The 24,631-nt window shown below is 38.0% G+C and overlaps 1 protein-coding gene across 2 annotated transcripts in view; it reads right to left on the bottom strand.

Moving 5' to 3' along the window:
• Positions 1 to 202: 202 nt before the first annotated feature.
• The window catches only part of cpt1a2b (carnitine palmitoyltransferase 1A2b), a 45,651-nt gene continuing 21,222 nt past the window's right edge, over positions 203 to 24,631 (bottom strand). For both annotated transcript variants that reach the window (XM_067476868.1, XM_067476869.1), the window contains exons 11-19: positions 23,728 to 23,916; positions 16,942 to 17,047; positions 15,483 to 15,599; positions 9,880 to 10,044; positions 8,993 to 9,121; positions 7,059 to 7,214; positions 4,240 to 4,353; positions 3,961 to 4,053; positions 203 to 2,891 (exon numbers count right to left, since the gene is read on the bottom strand). In XM_067476868.1, coding sequence (XP_067332969.1) covers positions 2,763 to 2,891; positions 3,961 to 4,053; positions 4,240 to 4,353; positions 7,059 to 7,214; positions 8,993 to 9,121; positions 9,880 to 10,044; positions 15,483 to 15,599; positions 16,942 to 17,047; positions 23,728 to 23,916 — 1,198 coding nt within the window. In that variant the 3' untranslated portion in view covers positions 203 to 2,762. The remainder of the gene's footprint in view (positions 2,892 to 3,960; positions 4,054 to 4,239; positions 4,354 to 7,058; positions 7,215 to 8,992; positions 9,122 to 9,879; positions 10,045 to 15,482; positions 15,600 to 16,941; positions 17,048 to 23,727; positions 23,917 to 24,631) is intronic.

The following is a 24,631-nucleotide window of genomic DNA, read 5'->3' as shown; positions in this document are numbered from 1 at the left end:
ACCTGTCAGCACAAAGTGATTGAAATCAGTTCCACTTATACAATGTTTGTGTTGTGTATAGCTGCACACTGCTCAGAGGGACCATGACCCCCCTGGTTCTCCATGACTTCATTGAGACCACCGGTTGTAATGTTGTGGCTGATTGACGCATTGTATAACCAAAATATAAATAAGAGATATAGTGTACAAAATACGGATACACTGTGAGTCAGCAAGTATTTATTATTTTACATAACATACAGTACAATCATCATCTGTAAATGCCCTTCTCTCCAAAAGGTTTACAATAGAAACCAACAACAATATTAACTATAAAGCGTGCAATCAGTAATTTAAAATTCATAATACCCATAAATTCAAACTCAATTTAATAGTAAAACCATGTTACATACACTGTACAGTATTATAAACAAAATGTATATCAAAATAAAATAAGATAATGCTGATGTCTGTTAATTGTAAACCTGCTGTTAAATGCTAGCTTTTCTGCTTTTTGAGTCCAGCGAAACTTATTCCAGCATATATTACTTGATAAATTGTGCACAGTAGATTATGGTCAGACACTAAAAATATCGAACTGGTGGAGGTGTTTAAATTCCCAGCTGATACAAATGGAAAATAAATTACATCCATATAAAAACGGATGCACTTGACCGAAACTCATATCTGAATTGCAACTACAGAGTAATTTACCAACAATGTTCAAAGTTATTTTAGTTATTTTTTTAAATCACATTAGTCATTTTTCACCACCTCATTATGACAAACTAGTTAAACTGGTTGTTGTCCATACTACTTACAGTTACTCCAGGAATTTGTGATTGCATCAAATTATTTAACACCTCCCCTGTGAATTCTGCACAACGTTGCAATTTAAAAACAGAAAGACGTTGCAAGAAGCATCACAATGTTATGAAATCGGGCATTTTAGAACACACCAATAAAAGTAGCATGTATATGCATGTTCTGTGCTTTTGTGCAAAGAAGGAAACACTAAAAGGTATACTGAAGGACTACTGGCATAAAATCATAAACAAAGGAGTGTCATCCACTACTTCTAATCAAGAATATGTGTCATAACAAGTTATAAATGCCTTCACAGATACAGTATCATTAGCCCTTATTATCTCATGTACTTATTGGCTTAGCTGAACAGCCGATCTATTTCACAGATGGGAGAAAGTGTTGGGACACGCCACAAAACTACTCACTGACATCCTGACATTAGCCAACAGATAATGGTCAGCTTGGTGTGTCACAGCACTTACACAGTGAGTTTTTAGTTTTTAGTTATATTTGTTTTTAAAAAATTCCACTAGCAACATCAGTGAATGTGTAATGGATGCAGTAGGGATGACTTAACCTGGAAGTTAGAATCTTTCTGGTTCTCTCAGCAAAAATTTAAAGGTTTTATTACATGGGCAATAAAAGGCTAGTGTCAGGCTATAAACAAACTACACCACAGCTGCATGACTTGAACATCTAAATGTCCAATTTGTTATTTGATTTAGTGCACTTAGCTCTTCTAACAAGAGCTCTTCTCCTTCTTGACCTCATTTTAACTACAGACCTTATTTCAGGCATTGAACCAAAAAGTGATTCAAAAAACCTACAGATTTTGTGACGTGGCAAGTAGAAGTGCGAATAAGGGAAATCACTTCTTTCTTAGGATTCATTCCTATGATTCACAATTCACAGTTACATGTGTTGGTGCTGGACTGAGCTACACTGGGCTCCGTATATAAACGTGTTATTATCACTATAGGTGCTACCACTGTCTATTAGTCTCTTAATAACAGCAATCTTCTCTCAAAAAATACATTAGTTTAATATTACTTAATGCTGTAAATGACTTGCCCAGATATCCGGTGATAGATAAAACTTACTGGAAATAACTGAAGTTGGATCTCTCAACGATTAGGACGCCACGAACACTACCGGGTGTTTCTGTTGTAACTAACTCTTTTTGCTTCAGTGAAATTTATTTAGACTGTTTCAGTCTTATCCACCTTCTTATACTGTCTCATTTCCTTAAGCTTTTCAAATTTTTAATAGAGTCCTACATGCTCAAAGACAGAGACTGAGAGACTGTGTATTCTTTCTGCCTACTTTCAGGGAGTTTCATCTCTTTCTCTACTTCCTTCCTAAGTGGTGACCAGTGCTCCTTTCTACTTGCAAACTGCCCATCACAGTTTTCATATTCTCAGAGAAAGTAAGGATCATAATCATTTTTGCTTTATTTTACCGTCTATCCTATGACACGTGGCTTGTAAAATTAAAATTATAAACTGAAGTCAGCATTTTAGTACAGAACAGCCCTTAAATATATGTGGGTGCTTGTTTAAGTGGAGATGCTTTGGTGTTTCTAATGCAAGAAGCCGCATCATACCATTCAAGTGTGGCAACACTGAAGAAAAAGCTTTTTGTTTTTTTTGTTTTTTGCTGAGCTGCAGTTGAAACAATTGAAAGTAGTGCTTCAGTTTGTGGTGTTCTTCTGTATGGGGGTTTGAATGGCATTACAATATGATACTGGTTTTTTTTTTTAAATGATGGGAGACAAAAATAAAGAGCCTCTTCTCAGATGAAGTGGGCTGAGACTTTCCTTGGATTTGACTGGTCCATAGATGAATGGCTTGTGTCATATTGTACAGTGGGTTATAGTTTTGACATCTGTTTTAGACAATGACTTCCTCATGAATTCTAAACACGCATAAGTCCTTAGGCAACTATTTCTCAACACACTGAGATGTTTCAGCCGTACTTTACTGAAACTTCTTCAAGGGGGCATGGGCTGTGCCTGTGTCGGGCAAGGAGGTTGTGGAGTTAGCAGAGAGGAGAGTCATGATGTCTTGCAGAGCTTTACTTATCTGAGCTCCAAACCTGTGGGAATCCTAAAATGAAAAAAAAAAAAAAAATCAATCATGGAGAAGAATGAGCACGTAATAAGGGAAGAGCGGACACAAAAAGTGTGGTTACAGATTAAAAACATTACAGACGAGTAGAGAGATGACAGGATGTGGAAAGAGAGAAGTGGTAAAACTGCAGTTTGGATGATCATTGCACATCCTTACTAGCTACTAGTACAGTACAACATGCAGTTGGATTTATCCTTCATGTTTGCTTTGTCACACCTTCCTCTGCATTCATGTTTTTACTTGCAGTTCTTAGAAGAAGCACTTAAAGTGTCAGACTGATTTACAGTCATGCAGCTATCTAACACTGGGTTGTTACAACATACAGCTACAAAGTGGTAGAATGTGAATCATTCTCAATATAAACCTGATACATAACGAAAGATGCACACATGACGTACACTTAATCTACAATTAAAGGGTTAAAAAAAGTTAATTGAAACTAAACTCAGTTTTTCTGCACCTCCCCCTTCAGAAGGCATTTCCTCAATCACTCAAGCTGTTACTGAGGCTCCTCATAGATTTCTGATGCATCTGAACTTTGTAAACTGAAGAGAGTGATAGGAGCTAATAGCCAGCCATAATAGATGCAGTCTTAACGTTTTTAAATGCATTTTTCTCAGCAAAGGTCAGAGCACGAAACCAAAGTCGACTTAGTAGAAATGGTACAACATGTGAAACAGATGCAAATAACCCATGGCTTACTACAAAGGACTACATTGCTTTTATTCTAGAGAAGCTGGAAATTACTGCTCCACTTTTTTTCCCCTCTGTTGTTCATTCAGTAAGCTCTGGGACCATTATTCTGCACACATTTGTAACCCAGAGACCCTTCCTGCCACAGCCCTCCCAAATTTTAATGGGCTTGGGACCAGCGCACAGACATTAGCTGTCTTGCACAATCTTAATGGCTGGGGTTTGACATGCAGCCATGAGGAGCCAGAGCTCGAACCTCTGACGCTATGGTCGATAGGCAGCTCCTCTACCAACTGATCCACTGCAGCCATAATGGCACTTAAATAAAAAACAGATAAGAAATATGACTTACAGTCTCACTGCAGGAATGTTTGGATGACACGTGGAAGTTGATCATATCCTCACCCACAATGATGTATGAAACCCCATAACCATCATCAGCAACCTAACACAGAGATCATGAGATTAGTATTACACCCCTCACACCCCACTGTACTTGTATGCCTCAGTGTGTATGTGTGTTTACGACCACACACATGCTTCTAACATAGGAGAACATACACCTAGTATTTGCAGTTAGCCCATAGCCCTATATTTGCAGTTTGTGATGTGAAGCGTGCATGTTACTAACAGGTCCAAACCCTCCACCCAGCGATATGTAGTCGGGGTGGTTCTTCAGGTCAAACAGCTCCATCTGCTGAACTGGAGTCTGACTAGTGGAGAGACGCCAAGGTTCTGACAAAACCTGTGAGTAAGAAAGAAATAGAGTAGACAATGACGCAGAACATGGGATATAGTTCTGCCCTGCAGGCAGTGTTCACAATAATCATCACAACACACATGTATAATTCACTTTTCATCTTCAGTGATAATAAAGAGTTTGTGGTTGTCATGTATTTGGAGCAATTAAACTGTCAGTTTTTTCCCATGTACTGTTGGCGTTAGTTACACTTACATTCAGGGTTTACTGACATGATTACATCACAATGTCCTTGTGCTGTGACTCCCTCATAATTTGATCTCCTTTTTTGCAGCCATTATTACAACATGGACCAAAGTGAATCTGCATGACTGGCTCTTCAGGTGGATTTTTAGGTGTTACAGAGTCACTACAGTAATTGTTTGATATGTGTACAGGAAAGAAGAAAACAAATTGCATTGCAACAACAGCAGGACTTAATGTATATAACATGCTAGAACAGGTGAGGGATTTCTGTTAGTTTTTTAGTTTCTAGCAGAATTGCCCAAAGTATGAATGGAAACTTTATCAATCAGAAGAAGACACAAGAAATTTGTTTTGGTCTCCCACCACCAGTTACTGTCCATATTATTAAGACTATACAAGATTCTGCTTATAAACAGAGTGTCTATATGTGGGTGCTACTTTATTATGGAGCACACATAGACTTCATGTGTAACAAAGTACAACACACTGTAGCACACACAAGGCTTCTAAGACAAACTCCCAACCAAGGAAACTAACCTTTAACCCGTCTTAAAAGGAGGGAGAGGGGAGGTCTCCTCCCTTCCTAGATACTTTCCGTTTCAAGCACTTGAACTTTGTTTTTCTGTCACGTAAATGCCCATGTAAATAGAACCCCTGACTCTTATCAGTGTAAATTGTCAACACTCTTTTCAAATTAAACACTAAAGAATATCCAAGTGAACCCACAAGATTCAAGTCTTTTACACCACCTATTCTGCTATAAAACAAAAATGGTCATAAAATTATAACATAATTGCAGACAACCAAGAGCACATTTTTGGAAGAAACTCACACTAGCAAGCAGGTCTCAACCCTTTAGAAGTGATGTCACCACTGGAGCCATTGCAGCCTGTAATTTAAGTCACCAAAGTCACTGGCCCAGCAGAAATAAACCACTGGCTCTGCACGGCAATGTATAAGTGTTCATGCCGCCTGTTTTAGTTGTTCCTGACTGCATTTTCCCATTTTTACTACTTTTTAATTATGTTTTTTTTTATATTTTCCTAATGCCTTAAGTAACAACCTTGCAACAGGCTTGCTTTGAGAATTTGGACCTGTTTTGTCGCAGCAGAATTGCTCTTTTTATTCTGCTACATGGTCCTCACTCAACAACACCACATTGTTTATTCCAGGGATCAGCTGTTATCCAGATGAAGGGTCTTCCAGCTGTAAAGCGAGTAAAGGGAATACTGGGTTGTGTGCTTCATGGCTTCACATTGGTCTCCATTAAGGCGTTCCAGACTTTTTCAGGCTGACAGAGATAAGCAGTAAGCCCAAAGGTTCGCTGTTTTTGTTAAAAACATGATGCAACTCTGGTCACACTACAATCAAGGACATCGAACGGTTAGCTGTTGGTCTCAGACCTTATTATTTACCCTTTGAATTCTCACATTATATTTTAGTCATTGTTTACATTTCCCTGGCTACTAACCCGACTTCGGCACGTGATGTCAAAACACTACTATAGTTGGACTGCAGATCAAATACCCGAGTACCCTTATAATCTCGGGTTAATTTATCCTGTCTCCATTGACAAAACACTCCCCAAATTGATCCAGTATGTGACCTGTAAGAAAAAGGGAGGAGAGGAACCTTGACTCAGCTCTCCCCCTCTCGCCCCCCTGGGATGAGTCATCGAATCAATACTTTGCAGTCACTGATCTCTTAGATCACGTCTACATAAAATGTCGTCCACCTGAGTGCTTCTACCTCCAGTCTTCTATGTCACTATGTTCCTGCCTCTTCTGGAAGAAAGTATTTACAACAGCCCTTTCCATCCTCTTTGCATATCTACCACCATCTTTCCTTCTGCCTGTCCTGAAGACCAGGACCTACATGTCCATTGAAATCGGCATCAATCACACCAATGTACAGACAAAGACAGCAAGTTCTTAGTGAAGATAGAAAGGACCTAAGACCGAAAATGTCAGCATATTTTAGGTATAATTGTGACTCAGATGGACACACAAAATCCTGTGTGGGAAATACTGGGCATGATAAAGGAAATGCAAGAGACAGAAGGGACTAAAGCTTTCAAATCCTGTCAGATGGAGAAGAAACTGCTGTCTGAGAAAAAAGCAAAGCAGAACTGAAAGTGTGCTCCCCACTTGAGATGGTAGATAGTTGTCACATGTGTTAAAGAGGAAAGATAAAGATTTCTTCGCAGCTCTACAGAGAGTCCAGGAGTTAAAGCGCATGTTAAAAATCCTCATACTGAACACTGAGACACTGAGTTTAAATTTGCCAATGATCTTGTTTCCTATGAGGGAAAACAGGAATCAGTCTAAATGAATGCATCAACTCCAGGAGATATTTGATCAGGTCAGGCAATATTGCTGTGAGTGTTGTGAAGACTGTTGTAATTGTTAATGCAGATTTTAGTGCTGATTTTACACAATTTTCAATGATATTCAAAAATTATCTGCACAATATGTAACTGACACACAACAAAACCAAATGTTTACCTCTTTAAGGAAGGGTGACTCAACTCCCAGGTATTTAGAGACCACGTATAGGCAGAACAGGTGTCTGTCAATTCCAGCTCCGGTCATAGCCATTCGATAAAGGTTTTGGTGTCTCTCTGAAGCTAGTCGGAAGAGGCTCCTGCATTGCTCCTCTGCCTGTTAAACCAAATCATTCTTTCACTAAATCCTTAGGAAAAGAAAAAACCCTCTAGAGGTCTCCAGTCTATTTTAGGGCCAACACAGAGAGACATGCAGAGACACACAACCATTCACACTCACATTCATACGTATAGACAATTTGGAGTCATTGATTAATCTAACATGCACCGAAGTACCCAGAGGAAACCCATGCAAGCACGGGGAGAACATGCCCTCCACAAAGAAATGCTGTGGGCGGCCGGGGACACAAATCCCCAACCTCCTAGCTGCGAGGCAGTAGCACTAACCACGAAATGTACATTTAGTTGGTGCACAGCTTGTTTCAACACAAATTAATTAAAGTTAATTTATGAAGGACGTATGCAAACTATTGCACTTTTGTAATGTTTACTGTTTTACTATAACCTTTTTATATACACTTCTGGGCCTTATTTTTACTCACTTCCGATAAAGAACAATTTTACTAGCTGATGGTGCATTGTTATTATGTTACTGTAGGTTTAGGGTCAGTTTGAATCTCCTTACACTGAAATGGCATGTAACCTTTTTATGCAACTGTAAGTACAGTAGGTAATCTAATATCGTTTATGCAATACGTTTTGTAAGACTTTAATAAACATTTTCTTCCATGTGTTCTGGGCATGTGCAGTTTTAATGTCACAGAGTGCATGACCGAGTTCACGAGTTGCAGCGAGTTTAAGCATGTCAGTAATAAAAGGACAGAAAGAACTCAACCCTGTAGAACAGGCTTTCTGATTTAGAGAAAGCATATGATGATTTAGATGTATTTAATGGGATTATGAGAAAATTTATGCATTGTAAATGACTGGTCTAATGAACTTTATGTATGAGTGTGTTTAATACCAACAAAACAGGCAAAGCATGTTTATATTTTCGAAACGGCTGAATATGGCGCAATAATTATTTTTTATTTCAATTATTTTGTTTTCATTAATGTTGGAAGCCAAAATCATAATTTAAGCTGAAACATTGCTGAGAGCTGAAACATTGCTGAGAGGTTGTAAAACTCATGTGGCACCAGCTCTTAGTTTTACTAGAGAAGGTGTCTCACTCTGAGTTGTAGCAATTTTCCATCAGAGTGAAAACCCTCATAACATCTTAGGGTTTACAATCAGTGGAATAACAGTAGCTAGTGCCTGATGATTGCACTTGGTGATAATAAATGACCAGCACCAGTGGTGATCAGCAGCGGTAAGAGCAAGTAATTTAAAGCCTACACTGAGCTTTGGTAATAAGAGAAGAGAACATGCAGATAACTTGTCACAGACACCCACTCAAGAACATAGAAAGACAATTTAAGCAGTAGCAGAGGTAGAATAAGACAAAATTTGCCTGTGCATTATTATCAATGGTGTAACAAATAAAGACACATGCACACTGAAGTTTAATGGGAAGCAGACGCCTCCCTCTACTATGGGCATTACTATAGGTTGCACTACTTTATCTAAAGTAAATGTTTTCCACAAAACACAACACAAAGCACGACTCAATTACTGTGCTCACTTCACAAGAAAGCAATTTAACCTAAACATGATTAATAATTTTACAACCTATTGAAATCATATTTAAGACCTTTTGTGAGTTTTTGGAGGTTTTAAAACATTTTAGGGCCTTCAGATTATTGAAGTTTATAGCTTGCAAGGATCAGCAAGAACCCTGTAAAATTTAATCAAATCCCAAATTTCTATGGCACAAAATAATACTTTTTTTAAAAGTCATATCATTAGGCGTTAAAATGGGTGAGAATGAGTTACCTTTCCACTTTCTAGAGCTTTTACAAAGGCAGAGCTTTCGTTGGAGCAGGATCGTACAGTTTCTGTTCGGCCCTCCCTGAACAGACGAGTCATTGATGCCTCATAGGTCAGGCAGAAGCCACCACGATCCTGGAGTAAGAGAAGAGGGACGGTAGCAGTTTGAGTGCAAGACGAAAGCATTGCAGTTCAATATATTATTTCAAGTTTAGCTAATTATGAAGCCTAACTCAATAACAGTCTGCAAATGCACTTATGATAAGAAGTTCCTATGTTGCGTTAATGCACCATAAAAAATCTAAGGACATAATAGAGAATAAAACATTAAAACTATTTACAATTCAGTGTTAGAAAAGCTGGATTAAAAATGTATTTGATATGTATTTGATTCATATGCAAGCCTCCAGAGATAGTCCTCACTTAAAAGGTTAAATGTCTCATTTGTTGTTTTCTGAATAATAACCAAATGGCAAATATAACACTTTACATAATGAAACTGTATTGGAACTATCTAAGCATTCCATTGCCCGTTCCTTGGCTTCAATGAATGATTATTATCTTAATGATAACAAGACATGCTTAAGTTGTGATGGAGCCATTAAACACACCTTTGGATGCATATTGTTGAGTGATGCTGCCCTTGAGGGAGGGAACTCCCTCAAACTGTGGATAAACATGACTGCAGTGATGGTAGTCAAGACTTTTTTCAACTTTCAAAGTTAAAGTCCTATTTTCTACAAAGGCTTTTATTAACGGATTAGTTAGTTTAAGACTGATCTTAAATTCCATAAATAAAGTATTGAATATATTTGTGCTACAATCGCACCTCTACATATTCGCCTCCAGGCTACTGTGTGTTTGTTTTGGCCGTGTGCGTGACTAAATGTTACCCTGTAGTATGCCAGCTGTAAGCCAATCTGAATAAATGCATCAGGGCTGATGCGGAGCTTCTTGATCTGTCCTTTTCCAAACTCTCTGAAGGGGAACACATGACAGTCCACGTCATCTGCCAGTGCCTGTGCAACAGCCAGGGAGCTGCAAATCTGAGCCTGAACCTGACAGGAAAAAAAAAAAACTTCAAAAATGGAATAAAGTTGGTAATAAAATTTTTATGCTAAAGTCAAAAGCATTGTGATAAGATGTCATCACTGTGTTTGTGCCCGTGGCAACATCAGCATGTTAGTACTAGAGCATTAGCCTTACAACGAATGTTAGCTACACACATATTCACAGTAATCATTTCTCTATTGTTTGTATGTCTTGTCTGACAGCTACACAATAGAGCATCAACCGTACTGTAGTAGAGCAACAGGCAAACACATGTTTTGACATTTTTGTTTGTTTAACCAATACTTAGCAAAAGGGAGGACATTATCCAAAGAATTTAGAGCCAGGAGACAGCAACCAGCAGAGTAAACAGGAAAAAGATTAAGAGCACTCTCTCACTCACAGTAATGTATATTTACTTCATAGACAACAGACTGTTTTTATATTTCATATACTATGAACTCCATTGTCCCCTTCTGCTTTCAAACTCATGAGCGTGTGTGTTTCTATGTTGAACTTAACGAAATTAACAAATTAGTTTTTTCAGACAAAAAACAAAATCTAACTAACTGTTGCTAACTGATGCAACAATCTAACAAACACAGGGCAGACTCCTCTTTCTCTTTTTGGATCACTTTAATTAGTCCAGAGCATTTACCTATGAATTGAATTAAGGCTTTCATAAATGCACAGTAAGATTTTGTTAATGTGGGTATGTTAATCCAATTACAAATAACTGATGAAACTGTGCTTTGGATGTCAGAAGCAACTCCTGCTATAGTTTCATACAGAAATCTTAATTTTGTTGCCCCACTTTATAACTGTTTGGTTTAATGGTTGGTTGCCAGGCCACTTTTCATCCTCTCAACTATTGTTCTTTAATACAATGCTCATGATTTCAGTGACCTGGCATTTTTGTTGTTGTTGTTGTTATTGCTTCAGGGTGTGACTGGCTATTTTTTCAGTTTAGAAAAACAGACCCAATCCCTGTTTTCCACTTTCTCTTTCAGAGACAAACACAATATTCTTTTGTGAATAGTCCGAATAGCTCCCATTGTCCTGCAGTGAAACTGGGGGACTTTTCCTGGTGGAAATAACCTTCAAGCTTAAATCATTTAAAAGTTGTTTGGTTACTTATTAATGTCACAGATTAATGTTTGTATTAACTGATACAATTGTGAACCAGAGAGAGGTGTCGCATTGAAATAAGTGGAAGGAATAAGTGGCAGTGGGAATGTTCCCCACACTGAGTGTAACCATCTAGGCAAACATTTTTGCATAATGAGACTGGTTTAAATTTTTTGGTTGCAAAACTTAAAAGGGTTCTTTTGCAACTTGCTCATCTAGTTATGCCTGAACATTTCACTTTACATATGGCTTTTTCAGATTGTATTTAACTTATTGCACTTTTATTCAGATTATTCTTAAAAAAAAAAAAGAGGGAAGTTAACCATGTTAGTCGATGCTTTTATACTCTAAAGAAGTGACACACCTCACGTATGTGAACCATACTCTGTCCCCAGACATCACATGTTGAACCACTTTAACCAGACCTAGTAACTTTTTTACATTGTTACAACATTTTGTAAATCAGTTTAATTTAGGTTGAATTTTATTTTGAAGAGTACAACAACACACAGCTTCAAGTGGTGCCATATCAAGTTACCCCCTTTTCACCCCTTTTTGACTTTAGCACGAGGAAGACAACATGCACCTAACTTAGAAAAATAAGAACGGCTAAGGCTGAATGTCGGACATTTAACTAGATATCAAATACATATTTCTTCACTGAATTAGCCAGTAAAGCAGTCGGCTTAATTTGCAAGGAACATATTGTTTGTCTTGTTTTTTTGAGTTTACACTTTTTCTTCCAGGTAACGACCAGTGCGATGTACTATGTGCATTTCTGTTACAATGCTGAATTATGCAGTTTTTAAAATCCAGAACCTATATTATGCTTAGGTAAATGTTAATTTGAAAACCTGTAAATCTGCTTCTCCATTAATAAAGATACTTAAAAAAAAAATGTTTTTATATAAATGAATTAGTGTTTACATTTTCTTAAAATCAATAGGTAACGAAATGAGAGATTTCTCTATTAAAATGGCAACAAGTACACATAACGTCCCTTTTAACCCTGGCAGACTAATTAATATACAGATATACATAGATTCTGTAATTTTTTTGCGAAAATGTGAACGCGTAAGTGGGCAGAACACCACCCATGTTACAAGAGAGGTAAAGATTGATCGTGATTAAGAGGCCATTACATTTAAAACCAGGCAGAGTACAGCTTTACCCAAAGCCATTCGATAGACAAATTAATGTTGATAATCTCTGATGTTGATGATGACGACAATTAAACTTACACTTACAGTGCCACTTTTCTTACAATGCCACAATTTTATTATTTTTGTTCTTTTTATGGGTCAATTCATAAAAAAAAAAATGAATAAGCAATAGGGCAAATGCTGCAATTTCTCATCAAAACTAGCTGTTTAAGGTTAGTTTTCATTTCATGTTTTTATCTGTTGAAGAGGCAGAAATACAGAAGTTAAGTGAAAGTGAAGTCAGCATGGTTTCACAGCGCCCATTAAATTTTTTTGCATTTGGTTGTGTGTGCCAATATGTTACTCATTAAGAAGCTGCACATATTCCCATGGGGACAACAGCTTCAACACATGTTTTGTCAGTAATGTATTAATATGGTTAGTGCAGACATGACATGCAATAGCATCAATAGCATGGCAAGATATTCAATGACAAGGCATTTTTAAATAACTCAATACTTGGACCGAAGTAGTTCACAAAGTTACCTGTTCGAGACCCAGACCTAGACATAAAGGAAAAGTGAAAATCCCGCTGTGTCAATAAGGAAAGTTAGCAGTGGGAGCTAATAATTTTATGTGCAACTTAGTTCTGTTCTCACTTAATGTTATTGTATGTTCCTCATTATGTAGCTGTGCTAGTGCAATGTTATGACTTTCTGTTTATAGGAGCTGCATTCTACCTTTGGTCAGTGTGGGAATGGAACTAAATCCAGATGTGTTTGATGAGTCCGGGCTTGCGGTTTATGTTTGATGTCCAGGTCTGCTCCAATTCAACTACAGCTAGTATTAGAGCAGTTTCAATACAGAATGGGACATGAGGGAAAGAGGAAAAATAGCACAACTTCCTGCCAGAGCTTGATAATTTAATTTAAATAGAAATTAAAGCATCTCACCTACATGTTTTTATATTTGGTGACATGAGAGTGAGACAGAACAGAAGACAAAAATATTACACAGCTGCAGAACACATGATTACAGTTGTAACTACAATAATTATTCCATCCGGTTCTTATTACCATATGTTTAAAGTGCCATGATAAATTAATGTCAGAACATGGTGGCGCCAATCATTCTGTATTAACAGTTTATAATATTTTACCACTAGCCAATTAAAATGAGTTCGAAAATAGTAATTTTATCACAGACAATACAATGAGAAAGGCAATAGATTGTAAGATTGTAAAGTGAAGATTTTTTGTTTAAAATGTTGTATATGAGAGAAAGTTTGAACATGCTTTGTTTTAAAGTGTTTGCAGAACTGCTCCAAGGTCAGTTATTGTCTAACAGCAGACCATCCCACACTGTAGTGACCCAGAGTCACTCCATGCTCACAGGTGCTTATCAAAGTGCTGAAAAGGGAAAAGGTTTCCATAAAAGGAGATAAGGGCTGGGGGCAGTAGCCTGAGGGTGGAGAATGTTCTGTCCAGCAACAGAAGGTTATAAAACTAATGTGTGACGTAGGAATTTAGAACTGTATTGGATGAAGACTTGAAACTCTGTCGATGTGCTTCTCTCTTGCAAGATAATAAAACCTTAAAAGACATAATGGATGTTGAAGCTTCTTTACTAATTACACTTGAGGTGTCTAAGACCAGATATTGTCACTTTTGCCATGACATTAGGTCCAGAAATTTTCTTCAGTTGCTCTTTCACAACTGTAGGCACATCCGGAAATAGTTCATGTGAGACGCAATTTCACTTATGAGGGAAAATTTTGTTTGGTCAGGGCAAGAGGCTGTGTGGAGGATGTAGAGGTCAGAACATGCTGCAAAAAGTAAAATGCAGAAATCACAGTGTGCAATACATCAAAGACAGTTTTGTGCTGTTCCCTGAATTTGCTTTGCAAATATCATCCTCTGAACAAATATATATTTTGAACAAATATATTTTTTGTGCTGTCAGGCCACTTTGTGTTAGTTTCAGTTTCACTTAAGACATATTTGCCCGATGAATATTTCTGTTTCAGTCAGATCTGCTGCTGCTGTTTGCAGCCTTTTGGGGCTCTTGCAAAACGCTTACAGGTTTATTTATAGCTGACCTAACACCAAATATATACACAGAAGCCCAGATGCCATGATAAATAAAACAACTTATCCCATTCATAGGTGGATTGAGTGTAAAATAAAAACAGCCTGACAATGATCAGGACTTTAGAGGTGACATGTTAAAAAACTGGACAACTTCAGGAGACAAGAGAGAGACTTTAAGCTATAGCTGCCTCGAATGTTGAGCCACAAGGAAAACTGTTTCATATCTCATTTTTTTTATAACTATTTTGGCACTGCATGGAAAAAGCGATATGGCCAGTGTAATACCACGTTCCAGCACAGCTATTACATAAGAGCACAAAACATAACAGCAGCCCATGAATACACATGTCTATATTAACAAATACTGATAGCCCTGATTAACAAGGCAGGTGCAATCACAGCACAAGAAAGTCAAGCAAACATACAGCCTATATTTGTCAAGCAGCCACAGCGACAGGACAAACCGTTCTCCCACCGATGCCTAATAAGACACTCACTGCTCATCTCTGTATTATGGAGCTTAGATAATGGGTAAACTGCAGACAACCAGCGAATCGTTTACATGAGTACATGAGTACAATTTATCTGAATAAATTGCAGTATTTTGCATAATTTAATCGTGGTAGAGAATGGGGTTGGGATGCAGAAGGTCGTGGGTTCGAATCCCACCCAAGTGTGGCCCCACCCAGCTACCAAGGGCCCAGATAAAGTGACCGGGTGGTGGCAGCAAGGTCTTCCGGCCTAAGAACTCATGCCAAATCAACATCGGAAAACATGTTCCACTGTGGCAACTCCTGAAGGGACAAGCTGAAAGCCATTGTTTATGTATTTAGTTCGATGTACTTTGCATAAACGAACAGACTGGCATCGCAAATAATCACGCAGCCTTTTATGTGTATCACGGGAACGTGAACATTTCTGCATGTCACCAGGCTTGTGTGTGCGTGTACAGGCAGGTGCAGGTAACAAAATACAAAAAATGTTGTTGATTGCTGTCTGGGGGTGAACGTCACAACAAGTGTAGGAGAAGTGTTTGCAACCAATACACTTGTATACATGCCCACACATTGTGTAAGGAATATCTACCTCTGAGGGGATGTTCCAGCCAAGCCTCTGAGGGTGGGGAAGTGAGCGGTCCACCTCTCCTTTACAATGACCATCCTCACTATAGCCCAACTGGAAGGCATCTGTGGCCAGGGTGTACTGGAACAGGAAGACACATGATTATGTTAACATCTTTAGAATGACTCCAACCATTCTTTTTTATGTACCAACCATTTTTTTCTAGATACACTACTGAGACTCGAACAAATGACTTGAGTTGAGACGTAGATGGTACTTTTCTGATCATAAAGGTCATTTTGGAAAATTCCACTGCCATCTAGACAAACATAGATGTGATAACATGATAACACCGAGTTCCATGACTACAATTTTAGGAGTTGCCGCATGGGATCTGAAGAAAGAAAAAAAAAAAAAAAAAAAAAAAAATTCCTTCACCACAACTATAACTCAGGCATACACGTCATTGAGAGTTGACATGCAGCATTTGCACACAACACTTCCTGAGGGGGAAGGAATTATCAAATGACACATTCTTTCCACTGCTCAAAAGACCCCAGTTGTGCTCTTTACAAATATCAAATTTTAAACAAAGCACCCATTCACTTTTGATATTTTCTATGTTGTCTGATACTAAGAAAATCTATATTTTATTCTGTTATAAATGGTCTGCACTTATATAGCACTTTTCTACCTATTAGCACTCAAAGCACTTTACACTGCTTCTTATTCACCTATTCGCACTCACAATCACACACACACTCACACACCGATGGGGGAGCTGCTATGCAGCTGGCCAACACTCACCGGGAGCAACTAAGTTGGGATTCAGTGTCTTGCTCAAGGACACTTCAACATGTGACCAGAGGAGTCAGGGATTGAACCAACAACTGGGAGATTGGTGGACAGTCGCCCCTAATATTTCTTACAGTTGGTATGAAAAAGTTCAACTTTCACTGGTGGATGAATACAGATTTAATAGTATGTTACATACTGATTGTAATATAGCTTTTGTGCAGTTTCTGATTTTGTCTAACAACAAGCTCTGATGACTGCTAACTCAATCAGGGAGCAATATGTCATTATCTGGGCTGGTTTCTCTTTCAGTACATTTTTCTAACACAGCCATTTCTCAGAAGAGAGTCTCATAGTGGAAAAGAGTTACTTTGAACTTTCAGTTCATAGTGATAGTGGTTGGCCAACATCCCATATTTATACCAGTTTTTTCTTTTTCAACAATGTGAAAATGACATTTGTACAAGTGCCTCTTTATTATGTTAATTTTAGAGTTAAGTTTTTGTCCCTTTATATGCCATTTAATGTACAGTAAAAGGGTGCAGGCCTAACCTTAAACTTAATGTATAATAATGCACATTTAGCCAATATAAATGTATAATTTATTGGAAAAGCCTTGCTGTTCCAATAATTTGGGAAGGGACTGTACATTTGTGAGAAAAACACAAGCCCATGAACACACACACACCTCCCAAAGGTGAGCCACAGTCGGTGCATCAGCCCAGGAGTGCTCTGCATTTAGTCCATTCTTCCCATTCTTGTAGATCACAATGGAGAAAGATTTATCAAACCACCTGTGAGACAAAGAGCAAAAGCAGATGTTAGCTTTCTATGAGCACCTTAACATGTACAATTCACTTCCATTTGTATTCCACCAGGTTGCGGATCATGCTGTCCCAGCTTGATATACCTTTTTTGTGTGTCTTTTTTGAACTTCGTTTTTTTAACCTTATTTCGGGGGGGGGGGGTTATTCTTGCTTCGTTATGGTTGCTGACCACACACGCTTCACAATCTTCACCTATTGTCTAAGTCCTATACCATTCTGTGTCTTTTCTACATATAGCGGACCTCTTTTGGATACATGTGGTACATGTTTCTTGGTAAATAATTTTAGTTGCATAAAATAAGCTCATTCTCTGATATGCTGGAGCCGTTGTCACCATTTAACCTGAGAAACAGATTTTTCCTGCAGCTGCTACCATTTTAACAGAGTTGTAGGCACTGGTTGGGAGATGGGGTTGAATTTCAGCCATTGAATGTGGCTCTTAATGAAGGGTTCTAGTCCAAAGAGAGATTGATAGTTTGTAGAGTGTTCACTGTGTGTACATCTGTGCATATACAGTACAGAGGGGATATTGTTCTTTTTAAAATATACTAAACAATGGCTGACTGTGCAATAGCAAGAGCAATTTAGCTTAGAGGTGGAGGAAAAAGGCCCCTTTTACTCAGAAGTGCCACCACATTGGTGGTAATTTTATTAGCCCTTAATATTAGAGGAGAGAGAGATTAATGTAAATACAGTGTTATTGATGTGCTCTGTCATCTCTGTGGCTTTAAGGCTTAGAGCAGAGCTGTCGGAGCCCAGGTGAGATGAAAAACTACGCTCTCACAAAATAGGCTCTGCAAGAAATAAGCCAATAAAAGGTAGTTCAATAAAACACCTGTTAAACAAGCAGAGGCATGCAGCGAAGATATCATTTCTGTCCTCGCGGTCTAAAATCCACTCTTCATTTGTGTTGACATAGAAAGCTAGTTTGCGAATCCTTATCAATATGCTTAAATAAGAGCTGTATGTACAATAACATTCAGCATAATATTGTATCTTAAAACTGAGAAGGTTCTGGTAGACTTTGCGTCTTCAGCTTCCCCATTCCCAAATAGACCCTCCCTTTGTCTTCCTTTCTGGTTTGATTTATGACTGACCAGTTCCTGGAAGCAGAGGATCAGTGACATGATTAATGTCAGGACCATTTTTAATTTCATGTAGATTTTACATCTCAGCGACATACCGAGTCTTTTTATTGTCTTCAAATGGCAATTCCTGCATTACACCCTTTGGAAACTTTTGCTTCTAGCTTATGGCTCCCTAAAGAGCAAACAAGACATGGAACTGTCATTGCAGTGGATGGGATCTACGGGAGAACGCCTGTGTCAGAAGGCATGGACTGTACTTAATTTATTACCATATATTAATTGAGGGCAGACAGGCTGCTTGATTGGATTCCAATGATTTTTATACCAACTTTGTTTGGTGAACATTTTTGCTTGACAATGAGAGAGTCAAACCAACAGATAATACAAAACGTGAGGAAACTTTGAATGAAAATATCAACTAGGAGAATGATATCAGGGTTCAGTCAACCTGAAACATGTTTTTATTTTGCACAAAAGACAGTTTGTCAATTGAAGTCCTCAAGTATTTAAAAGATTCTACAGTCTGGCTATTTATTAAAGTGCTGACAGAACCTGGTACTGTACATTAAAAATTGTACAAATATCTTTAGTTTTGGTTGCATTCAACTCAAGAAAGGATTCACAGCACCATTTTAGTCATCCACCAGAGGAACACAAGATATTTCATTGTTTCGTTTGTTATGGTTTCATTTTTATTTAATTTATGTAATGTTGTTTACAAAGCTGACTGTGACTATATTGTCAGCAAATTTCAAGATATGAGGATTCTCAAACATGCTGATACAGTCAGTAGTGTATATTACTATATAATAACTCTTCATTCTTAAAGTGAGGCCCTCTGACAGCAGCCTCACATGATTTCCTCTCCCTTCCAGGCTCTTATAGTTGAGATTGAGAAGGGTTGTTGGCATTCTGCACCCCCCACTGGTTCTATAGGCAAACTACAGTGTGTCCAAAAGGGTTTCTCTGTTTTTTTAATGCATTGATCAGCCACAACTTTACCCCTGGTGGTCTTAACTATGTATTGTAGGACATAGGTAACAAGCCCACTCTGAATGGTCTGCAGCTGTTTACAGCAAATTTTATTTAACCTTTTTGCTTATCAAGTGAGTTCAGGGTCGCCACAGCGGATCATTGTCCGCATGTTGATATGATAAGCCTTTATTTTTTTATTATTATTTTTTTTATTTATTTTTTTTTTCGCTTTAATCGCTCAAACTTTTTAGGGAGGATATTATGTAAGGTTCAGGAGCAGGACCACACCTTTTAAAATCCCCTTCCTTTCTAATCTCTAATAATAGCTTCTTGCCATGAGCATTAGTGTTTTTGTTTTCCTTTCCTTACTCCTGTACATAGAGTGACAATGGAGCCTGCCCAAAGCCTACCCCATTCCTGCTGTCTCGTCATTATTTTACTGTTCAGGCCATCATTGTGCCATTTAAAGATCTATATTTCCATGACACTGATGTCTGTGATGAGTGTACTGTACATATATTGCACAGTATACTGATATATTGTACAGTATATCACTGGATCCATTGCTTTTAAACTAATAATAGTGGACAAACTGAATATTGTCCTCTTTGCAAGTTTTGCACACCAGTAGCAATACGAGTTATCAATATTACTATTTGAAAAGACATCAACAAATTGATGTAGCAACATGCACATTATTTAATCAGTTGTCCTTGTTGTAGAGCACCAGATCAGTTATAAGTGATCAGTTAAAAAGCAGTTCATCATTGATCAACCGAAACAAATGAAATAATCAGTCACATATCAAAGACAGGGAATTCTCTGTCCTATGTCACCAAAATAATAAACAAAAGGTATATACACAATATATATAAATGAATATTTATTGATCTAATAAAATGTATATGAATGGCTTTAAATTAAGATAAAATGTAGGTGAATACAATAAAATAACATTTTAAGCAGATGTAAAAAAAAAAAAAAAAAAAAAAAATTAGGTAAGTCTGAGTACTAGATAAAAAATATTTTATTTGGATCACTTCAGTTAAAGTTTACCAATAGATTTATGGAATAGCGTTGTAGTTTATCTTACAGTAGGACATCAGCGTTTCAGATGAGCCAGCAACCATAATTAATAATTGGCCACGATGTGACTTTGGAATGGTTGCCTGATTTTACGATTAAAAAAAGAATAAAAGGAACTCAGAGATCTAATCTTAAACTGGCATTTCTGTCCGTTATCATGTTCATGAAGGCAGGGTGCAGCATTTTCATGCTGCTAACTATTGCAGCAAGATTTTTGCATGTCTACCTGTAAACCCAGGTGTGACGTGCATGTTTTAGACAATAAAATGTGCCGTGCTCAAACCAAATCCTATTGAAGTCAGGATAAAAGCACTTGTGAAGTAACATATATGGTCACTAGGGGTCCCCATCATGGCCCAACATGAGGTTTATGGAGACTTCACAGAATTTTAAGAGACCATACGCCTTCTCAATCACGACTTTTTGAGGGTGTTGAGTAAAATCCTTAAGTTTAAAGGAAATAACATTGACATTTTCGGAGTTTTCTAGGGGTTTCAGAATAAAGAGTTTGGAAAATGTAACATTCAAAATCAGATTAAAGTACACATAAAGTATGCATTAGGTTATTAGGCTATATTATATTAGGCTATATATTAAGAACGGATTTCAACACATTTCGTTCAGCAGCCTTGCAGAAGATCAACATGGCATTGCTAAGACCAAAGCCCACATCCTTCTGTTGTTGGCTGTAGCAACAAACACAGAAGTGTCTTCTCAGTCTCCAGAGGATTTGAAAGACACAGTGAGTTTGTTCTTGGAAATGTCCTTGCAGTGGTGGGACAAGTTGTGTGTGTATACTAAGAAGCCAGTAAATCAGAGGAGGCTTAAACTTAAAGCAGGCAACACAAAAGTAAGAAGCTATTAGAGAAAGAATTCACCAGATCCTCCCCCAAATATTACAGATAGATCTTCAACAGAATCATCAATAAACCCCAATCCCTCTTAGAACGCTTTTTACCCATAGATCTCGCTGCACTAACTTCAATTATTACCTCATCTAAACCAACAACCTGTCTGCAAGACCCTATTCCAACTAGACTGCTCAAGGAAGCTTTACCCTTAATAGACACATTCCTATTAGACATCATCAATCTATTTTCAAAAACAGGCTATGTACCACAGGCCCAAGGAAGCTGTAATCAAACCACTACTTAAAAAAAACAAAAGTAGTTGAAAAAAATTAGGCGACCACCTGTACAGGAATAATTTCTTTAAACACTTACAATTAATCCAAAATGCTTCAGCAAGAGTGCTGAATGGAATTGGTGAGAGATCATATTTCACCTTCAGTAGCTTCTCTCCATAGGTTTCCATAAAATCTAGAATTTAATTTAAAACCTTGCTTCTTACATATAAAGCTCTAAATGGTCAAGCTCCCTCATATATAAAAGATCATCCCAGTAGACCACTTCGATCTCAGAATGCAGGCCTACTTGTGGTTCCCAGAATTTCCAAAGGTAGAATGGGAGGTAGAGCCTTTAGCTATCAAGCTCCTCTCCTGTGGAACCAGCTCCCAGTTCAGATTCGGGAAGCAGACACAGGCTCTACTTTTTGAGACTAGGCTTAAATCCTTCCTCTTTCTCCTTCTCTGTCTCCCTCTCTCTGTCCCTTTCTGCAGGTGTCCCAGGCTTTGGAGGTGTGTGTTTTCAAGTGTGCATCTACTGGTCCTACCAATCTGCCCAATGTTTTGTTGTTGCCTTTTTCTTTTCTCTCTCCACTTTCCACTCACCCCAACCGGTCAAGACAGATGGCTGCCCACCCTGAGCCTGGTTCTGCTGGAGGTGTCTTCACTTAAAGGGAGTTTTTCCTATCCACTGTTGCCTAGGGCTTGCTCAAGGGGGAATTGTTGGCTTTTCTTTATACATCTTTATTCTGTAAATTGTAAAAAAGTTGAATTGAATAATGTCTGGTTCATCCTCACACAGGAGGCATTCTCCATCTGATAACAGGGTGTCATATGAAACTTTTGGACACCTGCCACACTCAGGTAAATATCTAAGAAATCAGAGTGCTCTCAAAGTTGGCCTCCTGACACAGAATGCAGGAATGCCATAGATCCAAAAATAGTTATGCCACAGCTCATGTGCCACTGCTTTCGCAGATTTGTTTGGAAATAACGAGGTGTACAGAATCTTTGTGAAATGGTCAATGACAAGGAGCACATCTAAAGCCCTGCAACAACTCAGAACCTATGTACGCATCCAATAAGAGCAGAAATTATTTGCTGAAGTTTGGGTAGGCCAGAAGGAACTGATACAACAGGCCTTGCTTCAGCTGAAGGTATGCCTGCCTTCGCTCATTTGTCAAGTTAGCAGCAGTAAGCTTTTTTTCAAGTTGATGGCACCTTTTTTCTTATCTAAGTGGACCATCTTTGTCTGTTGTAAGCCCAAACAGGGGTTTGGCTATTAAGGGACAGCCCTCAATAAAACCTATTGTAGAAGACTGCCAAAACATTAAAGGAAAGATGTAATCTTTCACTGTGAAGAAACAAGGAACATTGCTGCATAAGGGCTGACTTGAAGAGGTGTGTGATTGCTACTAATTTACCTGGGGCACATTAATGTCACTGACCTGAGAAGAAAATGTCATTCCTTGGGGCCCAGCTTAAGGTTTTGAGCATCTCCAGTAACTCCAATGGCAGTTCTTCCATTGGGGCAAACACCAGAAGATAATTGAGATAAAGCAAATTGTGTTCCAAAGATGTTGAACATCATTCTCAAAAAATTGCTATTGAACTGTTCTTGTGAGTCCTCCTGTATTCATAAAGTCCAAATGGTGATGGAGAAGCTGTGTACTTTCTGTCCTCTTCATTAACCTCCATTATAGTATCGGTTTATGAGATCCATGGTAGAGTAAAGCACATTACCACCCAAAGCAGCTAAAAGGAAGTGGGTGGGGTGTTCAGCCAGGGGAAATCATTGCAGATTCTCATATTACCTTAAATCACTGTTGAATTACGTGATGGTTTCTATTTTCAATTTCAGCTACTGAGCCAGATACTGCACTCAGGAGGTTGCTGCCAATAATAAGGTCATCACTCTGACCGCCAACTACCGCTGTTGGCAAAACTACTTTGCAACCACAGACCTCCACTTCCAAGTCACACGTTCCTTATATTATCGTCTTTGATCCACCACATCTGATCAAGTAACAAAAGTTAGTAATCAGGGGCAAGACAACATCAAATACTGCCACGACCAGGTTTGTGGTTCAAATGAAATCAGAGATCGTAGACACTTTAAGATCAACAACTTGTGATCAACTCTAAAATGAAATAAGATTTGAGCAAATGAATAGCAAGGCGACATACATGTTTGGGAAACACTGCAGTATTAATTTTGAAATTGCCTAATCTGGCAACTGCATGACACATTTTACTAGACCGAACATAGAGTTCACTTGCCCCAGGTTTTCACCTATGTAAATCCTGATTTGTTATGTCAACCAAGAGTTCCTAGTAGTGGTTTTTGAAAATCTGTGTCTTTCTTCCCTTCTCACCTGTTGTAACATTTCCCATGAAGCAGGGACTTGGCATAACGATCCAAGTTTCCTACGGGGTCATCTCCCCTCATGCCTTGCTCTTCTTCATCTAAGGTTACAAAGAATGCTGCCCTCTCAATAGCATCCAGTGACCTCTTGTTGACACCGGAGCTAAAGTACTGCTTCCTTATCTGAAACCACGGAATCCTAAAAAGAGAGTAACATATAATCAGAGATGCAGTTTAGACTTATAGGTCATTAAGAACAACAGTCCATTTATCCATGTAATGTCTTCATGCAGAGACATGTAAGTAAGAGTAAGTAATCACAAAAGACAATTAAAAAAAGAGCACATGAAGGTTATTAAATCTACAGACCTAGTTTTATGCTAGGTTTGGTCATCTCAGAAGACTAGAAATTTTGGAATCAAATTAATATATGGCAGTTAATTGTAGTTAATTTCATAAATGGTTGAGAAAGATAAAAAAAAATATGCCTTAAAAACAGTCTAAGTCTTTCACATGTAGCTTTTAAAAATGTATACATTAGTATTTTTGTAGCGTATAAAACACAGCTGTTGCATATTTTCCTTTTTGATAGAACCATGGTAAAAACGGGAGGCTTCTTACTGCTGCCAGAACTATTTCTTACATCCCTGCATAAACCTTTAAATACAGAAAATAACCTCAATTAACAACAGTTTACTGTATGAACCAATTTAAATACCAATATTGTGATGCCTCACTATCATATAGTTCATACAGACATCCACATACATTTAAAATTAAACATGTATGCAAATTAACTTTGTTATGGCCCCGTTTAACCTGCTGCAGTAGCTCCCGTTATTTTTTTTTAGTGTATTTGTGGTTTTTGTGGTTGTTATCTAGGTGTTCGACTACTTCTTCAAACTTTCTCTTCC

The sequence above is a fragment of the Channa argus genome, chromosome 15 (assembly GCF_033026475.1).
Source record: "Channa argus isolate prfri chromosome 15, Channa argus male v1.0, whole genome shotgun sequence".
Classification (NCBI taxonomy): domain Eukaryota; kingdom Metazoa; phylum Chordata; class Actinopteri; order Anabantiformes; family Channidae; genus Channa; species Channa argus.
The sequence above is the reverse complement of the archived record's forward strand: the minus strand, read 5'-3'. Positions and strand labels throughout refer to the sequence as shown.